Genomic DNA, 11,165 nt, shown 5'->3' on the forward strand with positions numbered 1-11,165 from the left:
TTTTCTCAGAAAGAATCATGATTTCAGAGTACAATAAATGTAGAGTAGTTGAGTTGTGGATGTTTTGGAAGATTTTTTAGTGTGTTTAGCAGTTGTTCTTTAGGTTTACTCATTCTGGCAAATCTGGAAATTGTCACTACAGGCTGGTCAAGTGCAGATGTTTGCGAAATCACAAGTCTTGACAGAGACCTTTGTTTTGCGTGAAGTTTGCTATAAACCTACTAATTTATGTGATAAAAATTTTAAAAGCATTTGAGTTTTGTATGAGTAAATACTGGCTTTCAAATTTGGGTGGAAAACCAGCCTGAGACAGATTTGCTCTGTGATTCACGCCAAAATTTGAGAGTGAAGCTTACTGATTTTTTTAATTTGGTCATCGTGAAAGTTTTTGGAATTTGAATCTAGTTTCTAATGGTGTCTTTTTTTTTGTAAATCAGAATTTTTTGCAATGAGATAAATTTGCTTTTCTAAGACAATATTGTTCTAGAAATTTGTCGTTTGAGTCTTGAATGGTTATAGGAGGTTAAGGACATGGTCCTTAGAGTACAAGGGTAGTGATGTCAGTGGGTTTAATGTGTGTGATTGTTAGATTAAGGGCTACCCAACTCAAAAAGGGTTTACTATGAAGTGGAGGTGAGTAATTCTCCCTATTCTTGTGTTTTGAAAAATGCAATTTACATGATGTTAAAAGTTTTTTTATAATGAAGTTAAATATTATTTTGTTATATATGTGCAAATTCGGATTACATGTGATATGCTGAAATATTTTGAAAGTACATTTTTATGCTATGTTATATAATCTGAGCCACTCAATTATGATCGTGACTAGACTATGTAGGATAACATCCATACCCGTTAGACTCTTTTCTAGTGGGTGTTAATCACTAAGTCATATCCGTTAGATCCTTGTCTAGTGGGATTAAACACTAGGCTATATTCGTTAGAACTTTTCCTAGTAAACGTTAAACACTAGGCTGTGTACATAGAGACCGATGAAAGCGTGACCCTCTATTTTAAGTAATTTAAATTTACAAGTGAAATGTTATTAATGTGTGCTCCATAAGTGAATGAAAGAAAGTATGTTCAAGTGATTGATGACTGTAAATGATTGTTTGGATATGTACTATGAAGTGTATTTGGTGAAACTTATGCAGATGTTTTTGAAATTTTATTTATATGTAACATACGTAATCCGACAAGAATAGGCGGAGCTACTTGTTTCGCATTTCTGTGCTCAATCCCATTTTTCTAACTTTTTTGCAGATGACCTTGATGAATATGAGCTAGCATATGTTGAAGGTGATGGAGTTGGAAATGAGTGATCAAGAGATAAAAATGAAGAGTTTTAGCCGGAAAAAATCAATGTAGTTAGTAGTCCTTGCAATAAATGTTTTAAGACGACAAAATAGACTGTATTACTAGACTAGGTTTTGGAGATACAACAATTTTATTGTTGGGCTTCCTCTTAGGTTTTTGATTTGTGAAGTCATAATGCGATTTTGAGAAGTTTAAATTTTACGCAACTTGTTATATGTTACATGTAAAAGCAAGATACCTTGCGGGTTTTTAGAAGTTTACTTCTTGAATTTTTGCGGCATGCTACGCATCCAACGTGGCAAATTTGGGTCGTGACACCACATCCCACTACTAATTTGGCTTCTTCTAGTGAAGGACAGCCCTTGATAAACTGCCCAACAAATGGTCCATCACGCATGCCAATCCTTCATGGTCCTTACATGTAGGATGGGCTAAAATAATAGTCCATTCAGACTGCAAACCAGGAGTAGATCAATAAACAGATGCAACGACTATGACTACAGCATTGCAACTATTCTGGAAGACGTGCAGGAACTTAGAACAAGATTTGAAAGTTGTACTTTTGTATTTATATCTAGATCAAAAAATGAAATCAGCCATGCTCTAATTCAGTTTGCTGTTAAGCTAGTGCATGATATTGAATGGGATCAAGATTTCCCAAGATGGCTGATAGACTTAGCGCAGAAGGAAATGAGAGTAGTAGCCCTTTTTTGTAATTAATCCGTGTAATATCAAGTGTATATATATATATATGAATCTGTTAACGTTTGTTGGAAAAAAACAAAGACTTACTCCTGAATTCTGGAGTAAATTCAACTTAACATCCTCACCTAAGTGCAAAGAAACTAGTGACCTGTAGTTCAGCACTCCGAACTTAAATAAATGGTTGGTGTAACAGGGCCACTCAGTAATGGACACTATTCACGTCCCCGGGAAGTGCAGTATTTCAGCACAAAACTTCGGATAGGAAGTCCATGGTCCCGTAGTAGGGACAATCTCCTAACAAAGATGATAAAATTTGAGACATTGGCATCAAGATATGCTCTTTCAATTCCAGGTTGGATCTTGAAATTAAGGAAAATGTAAACGAGTGAAGTAGAAACATATCACCGATTAGTTGACAAAAGGGAGATGGTAACAGTCAGTTTTGTAACCTGCCATCTGCTCGAGTATGGGCAGGTAACAGCTTCTTCTTTATCCACCAGAAACGATAAGATGTAGCAGAGAAGATGGCACCAAAAAGGAATGGCACGATAGGTCACCTTAGGGAAAAAACACTTTTTAACTACAAGGAAGGCTGCAGCTTATTTTCTGAGATGGACCAAAGATTTACAGAAGTTTATCTAGACAAAGGATAATAGGATTTCTTTAACCACCAGAAAACATGTAGCTTTAAAATTTGACTGGTGGTTAACTGAGTGAACAGAAAGTATACAGGATCATTAACCAGCGTGATGATGCAACGAGGGAAATGCTTCAGTCTCCTTCCGTCCGTGGCCGGACGCATGCACAAAAGGGTGCTTTCTTTCGCCTGTGGTTCGATCTTACTACTCCATAACCATACAGATAGTCTCTGAGCAGAACTCTTCTTTTCATCTCGGAAATTTTACTTTTGCCTTTGCTGCTATCTTTTTCATCATCCAGCTTTAGTAAAACAAACTGTATCTTCTGCACCTCCAACTGCAATCGCCCAATTCTCTCGGATATTCTTCGTGCCTGTTCTGAAGTTTTCCTCTTCCTTCCACTTCCACTTTCTTCAGACTCCATTGAAGAAGACTTTGCATGAGAAGATAAGGGCGTACCTTCCATATTTTTCATTAGTTTGCCATTAAGATCAAATAACTTCAAGATCGCTGTCTCTGCTTCTTCCAGCTGCTCCTTTAAAATATCACATTCATCTATAGCTTTTCCCTTTCTGCTCTTCTCAATGATCTGAAGCTTCCTCTTCAAGTCTTGCACTGTAATTTGAAGATTTGTCAATTTCTGGACATCAGAATTAAGCCTTTCCAATACCTTCCTCCTGTTCCCTTCCTGAAGAGGCTCTGTAGATCTCTTTGAAAATTCCAACTTGTCCACTCCCAGCTCCTTTTCAATAAGAATATCTGAAATAGGTAGTTCATTCTTCTGTTTCTTTGCTGATTTAACCCGATGGAGATTGGTAATTTTCTCAGTCGATGGGTTCACCATCTTATTGGACTTGCCTACAGTAAGATCAATACTGCCATCATGATCAACTGTTTCCCATGACTCAATGTTTTGCACCTCAGCATCACCCTGTTCTCTCCTACTGATTTGATAAGGTGAAAATTCAGATATCTGGTCAAGCATAATATCTTTTGTCAAAAGCCCATTGTCCATCTCAGACCATTCAGAGGTTGGCTTAGAGTTTCTCCTACGCTGATTGCTCTCAGATTTTAACTCTGCAATCTGTTTCTTAGCAGTCTCAAGCTCTGAATGCACGCTTTGGTTTTCCTGCTTCAGGAGATGTTCTCTCTGAGTAACTGCCTTCTCAATAGATTGAATCCTCCAGTGGAGATCCTGTAAAGCTGAAATTGGATCAGCCACTACTTCCTCAATGTCGTTGCCTCCATTTTCACATACATGATCTAGCACTTCAGCATCCTGTGAAAAAAATAACAAAAAAAAAGGCAAATATAAGTGTTCCAAGTCACAAAAATTTCCACTTTAGCAGCTGATAGCTCAGAAAAAATACTGTGTTTCGATCAGAGATAAAATTATTCATGAACTGAAATTGGAAGGTTGCCTTTACAGAAGCATTCGCTACTTTTAACAAGCAGACAAATATTCAGAAGGAGATTATCAAATTTGAGATTCTTAGAGATTTGGATATGGCGGATAGCCTGGTTATGCTTAAGCACACTAAGATTTGAATATGCTGGATAGCCTGGATTATATCAGCATATCCACATATGACTGCTCAGTCATATTTGAGAGCTAGCACTGTCCAACTGTAAGACTCAAAATCAGCAAAAAGTACTTATCAAGAGAGATCACACATGGAAAGACGGAATAGAAACAAGGTAAACACCAAGCTGAACAATTTGTTCGGTACAATTAACCATCACAAGGAGAGAAGCTATAATTGAGTATCAATGCAGATGATGGACGGAGAATTAAGAATAAGCCCTTACGTGCATGATGAGTTAATATAATGTGTACACATGTAGATTTAAAATATGTTGGTACATAAGGTTAAAAAAAAAAAAGAGCTTTATATATAAACAGTCATACAATTGCAATATCATGAAGTTGAATTTCATTACTTCTGCAGCTATACCAATTTGATTGTCCTATCATTGTTTTCATGTTCTATGGTCAGAGATAAACTAAGCACAGTGGAACAAAAATCAAGTTAAAATAGTCTGTACGAGAGATGTCAATAATTTACCAATACCTTTTGCTCTTCATATTGAGGTATCTCAAGCTGTCCATGCAAACAGGTGCGCTTGACTAGGGATGATATGCATTCACTTAATGAAGTAATAGCGGGGCCATAAGCACTCAGCTGAACATTTAGACCTTCATTTTGACTTGCCAACAAATTTGCTCTTTCTCTCAGAAGCTTGATATCAGCATCTTTGGTAGTGCTTTCATTTTTAAGAGTCTCGCATGCTTCAGTGAGCTGATGAAGCGTCTCTTCATAAAGAATTTGGTAGAGCTTGGAAGCCTCTAGTTCAACAAACAAATCTGAAGCATATGCCTCCCACGTTTCAATATCATCCCTTGCCATTTCGAGCTCAGAGAGCAGAGTTTCCTCTCTAACTTTTGTCTTTTGATGATCTTCATGTAGTTGCTGTAGTTCTATTTCCTTCTGAATTAAAACCTCACCCAATTTCCTCTCCATTAAGTTCAATCTTTTCCTAAGATCATCATTATCATTATTTACTTCATCTAGTTCTTCAGCCAGTGCTCTTATTTCCAAAGACTTTTCATCCACACAGCTCCTGAAGAAGGAAGAAAGGTGACCCAGATATAGCATTTCCCTGAAGACAACAGAGTTTTCCTCTTCCAGTGTACCATTTTTTTCCCCCAGCAATAAGAACTCCTTTGTTAAGGATCCTTTCTCCTCGCAAGTTTTTGAATTTTCACTCTGCAAATCAAGGTAAGACCCTCGTAAATCCTGCAACTTCTTCTGCAAATCTGAAACTTTAGTTAGTAAGGATTCCTGTTTGTGATCTCCCTCTATTAGTTGTGTTCTTAGTTCTTCATTCATCTCATGCAGCTTGAGGGCCTCATTCTGCAAAGCAAACAGCTGCTCATGTCTGATCCTCAACTCCTGGTCATTGATGCATTTCTCCAACTCAAGATTTTGTGCATCAATCCTTAGTTGTCCAATCATTGCAACAAGAACTGACAACTCTACAGACCGGCGCAGATTTTCTTCTTCAGTTTCATACATAGATTTTTTGGCACCTTCAAGCTTGCTTAGAATGTGATTCAGAAAAGTTTGGTCCTGCCCACTCCTATTGCTATTATCATGGATTGGAACAATGTCAAGAGCCTTGAGCAACTGGAATATCCCCTTCCTCAGAGTGCTGCCTTCATCAGACAAGGAGATAATCTTAGCTTTTTGACTAAGATTATCTTTCTTTAACTCATAAAGCATCTTCTCCAATGATATAGATGTCTCAAAGAGTTTCTGATTCTTGGCTGACAGGTAGAAATTTTTTTCTTCTAGGTCCCGAGCACATTTTCTTAAGATAAAGACTTCAATGTGGGAATGAAAGGAGTTATCCAGCTCCTTGTTGAATTCTCTCTTACTGGAATTTATCTCCTCTTGCAAGAGACTCCTGTCACTTTCCAAACAAGCCAACTGCATCTCCCTTGTATGGGTGAAACTAGCATGTTCTTGCTTTTGTACATCCAAAGAAATCTGTAATTCTTGTATCTTACAATCTGATGATTCTTTCTCCTTCTCCAGATCTGAGTACTGTTCTCCCAGGTCTAAATATCTTCTCTCTAGGTCGTCTAGTCTCATTTTGGTGCTTTCAAGTTGAGAAGTCAAAACATCCTTTTCAGCGACAACTCTAGCCTTCTCATCAACTAGCAACTGGCAGGACTCTTCTAAGCTCCTTGATTTTGTCTTCAACCCTTGAAGTTCATCAAGAGCATCAGACAGGGAATTCTCTAGAAAAGTGTTCTTCTCTGATAGATTTTCCAAACTTTGATTTGCATCCTGCAGCTGAGCTTGTAATGATGCCTTGTCATCAAGAAGAGCTGATTTCTCCTCCAAAAGAGATTGGCAAGATCCTTCTAGAGCTGTTATCTTGTGCCTAACAGCTTCCAGTTCAGCATTTAAATCTGCTAGAGAATTCTCCAAAATGGAATTTTTCTCAAGGAGCTGTTCCAGAATTTCCAGTTTTTCCAAAAGAGCTAACTTCTCACTGCTTTCCCTCTGGCAGGAGTCTTTCAGATTTGAGTTCTCGTCCTGCAATTCCTTCACTGATGTTCCAAATGAATCTGCATTCAGTCCTACTGCACGTACCTGCTCCATGATGGACGAGTGTTTTTTATTGAAGTCATTTAGTTCTTCTTTTAGACAGTAGATTTCTTGCTGAAGAGCATTTCTTTGGTCCAGTCGAAGCTCAACCTCTTCCTCGAGTTCCCCTTTAGTTTCAGTTAAGCTAGATATTTCATTCTGCAAATCTTTTATTGTAATTGCTGAAGAAACTCTGAGCTCATTGAGGCTTTTATTCTCCTCCTTCACCTTCAGAACTTCTTCATGCAACCCCTTATTATGAGTTTCCATTTCCCTCAGAGTTTGAACCTTATTCTGGAGCTCTGAGGATAAAGATCGAAGTTCTTCCTGTGCTTGGGCATGCAAATGCTGCAGTGTCTGGAAAGCAGTTTCAGCCTCCACAAAACGCAAGCGCTCTTCTTGTATACAAGTCCAAAGTCTTCCCAGTTCCTTCTGCTTTTCTGTAAGTTCTTGACTTTGATTACCCATCTTGAGCATCAAGACTTCCACCTCAGACTGCAGAGAGTGATTTGATCTTTCTAAAAGGAGGCATTGCTCCTCAGCACCCTTTAAGGTGGCAATTCCATTCTCTATCTCAACGTTCAGACGTTTAGCCTCCTCCTGAGCAGAAGAGAGATTACGCTCTAAACTAGAAATTGTTTCCAAGCACTGGTGATACTGAACCTCTGCAGCTTCCTTCTCCTGAGTCAACCTGGAAATAGCTTGCTTCAGTGTTTCAACCTCGTTTTCAGCCTTCTCAGCCCGCTCCTTCAACTTGCTGATGTCCTCTTCAGTACATTGTAATTTGTGCTCCAGGTTTGATATCATCTCCAGAGAACTCATGTACTGGTCAAGTGCAGCATCTTTTTCAGCAGACACCTTCGTGAGTTCATCTTTAAGTGATTGAGCTTCAGTTTCAGCCTTATAAACTCTCTGATTATGTTCCTCAGCATCCTCTTGGGCACGAGAGATGGTTTTCTCCAGATCAGATATCCTGTCTAAGCACTGGCGGTACTGCAAAAGATTAGCCTCTTTTTCAGTTTCTAACTTAGTGAGGGCTTCCTTCAATGTTGCAGCTTGGGCTTGAGCTTGGCTTGCTTGTTCACTGAGTCCCTTGGAATCTTCGTGGGCACGTGCTATTTCATATTCCAGCATTGACAATTTCTCCAAACTCTGCTGGTACTGCATAAGGCCAGCTTCCTTCTCTTCTTCTACTTTGACAAGAGCTTTCTTCAAGCTTAGAATCTCCTCAGATTCATGCACTTGATTCTGCTCAGACAGCAGTTGGCTATTGTGACTTTGTTTATCACTGCTTAGTACATTTTTTTCTTTCTCCTCTGCCTCATGAAACTGGAGGCTCTTTCTCACCCTGCCATCTTCGGTTAATGTGCCATTCCTCTTAGCACCATTGGAATGCAAAGCTGACAGCCCAAGTGCCTCATTTTGCAATTCGTCAGGCTCAAAGAACACCCGTACAGGGGTGGACATCTCAGGTGTTTGATGATCAGGCCCAGAAGCAGAATTTGCAGGTGAGTCATCAAGCATAAGGGAAACTTGGTTAGGAAAAGCTTCTGCCATAGTCCGGTGGGCATGACGAATTACTCCAGTTGCGTGATCATATCTTTCAGCCAGTGCACGATACGCACGGTAGAACTCTTCTACCAATTTCATGAGCTCTGGACGTTTCTTATAATACATCTCTGCCCTCTTTGCAAAGGAATCAGCATCTTCTTCTATGAGCTTTATCATTGATTTGACTTTGGCATCCATATCTGGAAAGTAACAGACAATTTTACAAATTACTGGATGACACTTAAACAGGAAGCAGCACAAGGACCACAGCATAATAATAAACAAATCTTTCATTGTGTTTTCAACCACATACATATACAAGGAAATAAAAGGGAGGGAACATAAATATTGCTGCCGAACTGTTCTTAAATATCACCTATTTAAGTTTTACTGCAAGAATAAACCTCAAAATTGAGAATGTACAGTATGTTAACCACTTGGGGCAAAGAAACTACTACATAATCATACACTTCAATCTCCAACTTCTTTTGATTTATAAGCACCATAATGGTGATGCCAACTGTTCTACATATCATGCCATACCATGATGCTGAGAGTTCATTAAAGCATGAAAGGTATTCAAAGTTAGCAAAAATGGTGAAGCACAAAAATTCAGGTTACCCAAATTCTTAAAAGCTATTACTGGAGTCTAGGTGCTGAAAGTTGGTTGAAGCATGAAAGAACAGGTAGCAATGGGACTCAAGCCTCATGCTTCAAAAATGATGGCACAAAATATAGTAAGGAAAAGAGCAAATAAAGTCAACCGGCATCTCAGTTCACCTGATAAGTTGTATATATATATATACAGAAATATACATTTGCCACCAAAAAAAAAAAATTGCAGAAATGTACTAAGTAACATACCAGTAAGATTTTCCTGAAGCCATTTGGAATTTTTGGGGCTAATATGACTGTCCCACCACCAAGAGTACATCCGTCTAGAATTCGTGTGCGAAATGGTAGCCATGGTTCCAACTAATGCCACAGAATTCTGTTGTAACCACCCAAAGTGTTTGTCCACCAGAGAGTTCGTGCCAATTCAGCAGTGATGCTCAGAATTGGATTTTCCTACCTGACCCTCCTTGTCTATTTTATCTAGTCTTGCACTGAAAATCGATAATCTATTTCAAAGCTTACACTTGCAAGAAAAGAAGATGATGATTATGAAGATCATAAAAGGCCAGTAAGCTACCTGATGAATGAAATTCAAGTCCCAAAAACTAAGCAGGTAGCAGAAATTGCTCTCTGTTGCCTTGGATACACTTAGATTAAACCTGAACACCTTATACATGGTTAGAACAAAACCCATAGCACAAAAAAAAAAAAAAAAAACCAAGATAAGAAGATCAAGAAAGGCAAGCAACCTACCTGATTAACAGACCTCAACTCCCCAAAACTGTACAGGTACCAAAAACTGCGGTCTGGGCTTTCAGTAAACTATTGTATAATCCCTGATCAAGTCGTAAGGAATTAGCCAGATCATTAAAATTTCAGTTAAATCCACAAAAGATACAGAAAAATAAGATCTTTGAAGCTGGAGGATCTTCCAAAATCCGAAACTTCGCCGTTAAGTTCTACTAATTAAACAACCGAAATCCCAACTAGATATCATCAAAAACATTTTAAAAAAAAAATTCCAGGACAAGTATCAGAGTCAGCTTGACAAATCAAAAGTAAAAGAAACAACAGTTTCTTCAGCAAGCTACACTTAACAATACAGTAGATTAAACATACGTAGACGACACCATTTATACGCGTATAACAACTGAATTCTACATGATCAACCCGTAAAACTGAAGTTGGAGGAAGAAGAGTAGAAACTCACCGGAAAAGGAAAAGCAGATAATGAAAATTGGATGGAAAATCAATAAAAGTAGCTCCCGTGGGATAAAGAGCTCAATAGCTTTCGTTTTCTCACACACACACACACACTCTCTCTCTATCATCCCATGGCTTTGCTTCGCTGGTAGATCTCTGTTTCTCTCTTTAGAGTAGTGTCTTTTGCTTTTACGCAGCCTTAGTGCTACTGCTGCCGTTGGCATTTTTTTTCTTTTGGTTTTCTTTTTTTGCAATAAAAAGTTTGAGTAGGTTTTTTTTTTTTTTTTTGGTAATAAAAAGTTAAAGTAGGTTCGGCTCTTTGTCGCCATTAGTATTTTTCTTGCTTTTTTTTGTAATAAAAAGTTTGAGTAGTTTTGATAGTTAAAATCAGATAGAGTTTGTCTTCGAGATCATAGATCGTAACACAGTCTCGTACCTCTAGATTCACAAATTACCCACCAACATAGTCTCGTGCTCTTGAAACTAATTGGAATTTTTACGAATCATTCATAGTACAGCCTCATGATCTCGGGATCAGAGCGCTTTCAGAAGTTCATACTGATCATCTATATTTACACAGACACAGTCCCATGTCCCATAGGTCGCAACATAGGCCCACGTCCCAAGACCCACAAATCATCCATTCCGTGGCTTCCGAAATCTATAGGATTGTTATAAATTGTCAATTAATATAATTTCATACTCTTGAAATTCATACATTATTTATAAAAATTTACATAGACCGTTCACCAATACAAACACAACCATCACATGAATAAGGGATTTGAAGACACAATCTTTTATGAACAATAACCGAATCAAGTTGTGCTGGCACTCCTTATTGTTGTTGGCATAATGCTAGTGTTGTGACTGACACTTGTGAGTGGCAGCCCCTTTTTTTTTTTTCCAAACTATTAATGAGTAATCACGAAATAAAATGTTACTAAAGAAGGGGAAATCAGAACCGGACAATTTTTAT

At 38.2% G+C, this 11,165-nt stretch overlaps 1 protein-coding gene across 2 annotated transcripts; it reads right to left on the minus strand.

Annotated features, from left to right (window-relative positions):
* Positions 1 to 2,580: 2,580 nt before the first annotated feature.
* On the minus strand, positions 2,581 to 10,401 carry LOC113727406 (protein NETWORKED 1D-like). Of its 2 annotated transcripts, none has more exons than XM_027251556.2 (6): positions 10,194 to 10,401; positions 9,737 to 9,819; positions 9,561 to 9,642; positions 9,233 to 9,489; positions 4,733 to 8,568; positions 2,581 to 3,939 (listed from the first exon to the last, which is right to left on the minus strand). In XM_027251556.2, exons 4-6 carry the CDS (start codon positions 9,333 to 9,335, stop codon positions 2,794 to 2,796), a joined length of 5,085 nt encoding a protein of 1,694 aa, XP_027107357.1. In that variant the 5' UTR covers positions 9,336 to 9,489; positions 9,561 to 9,642; positions 9,737 to 9,819; positions 10,194 to 10,401; the 3' UTR covers positions 2,581 to 2,793. The 2 variants fall into 2 exon arrangements, with proteins under 2 accessions (XP_027107357.1, XP_027107358.1); XM_027251557.2 differs by having other exon boundaries at positions 9,233 to 9,474; positions 10,194 to 10,387.
* Positions 10,402 to 11,165: the final 764 nt, after the last annotated feature.

The sequence above is a fragment of the Coffea arabica genome, chromosome 2c (assembly GCF_036785885.1).
Source record: "Coffea arabica cultivar ET-39 chromosome 2c, Coffea Arabica ET-39 HiFi, whole genome shotgun sequence".
Lineage (NCBI taxonomy): Eukaryota > Viridiplantae > Streptophyta > Magnoliopsida > Gentianales > Rubiaceae > Coffea > Coffea arabica.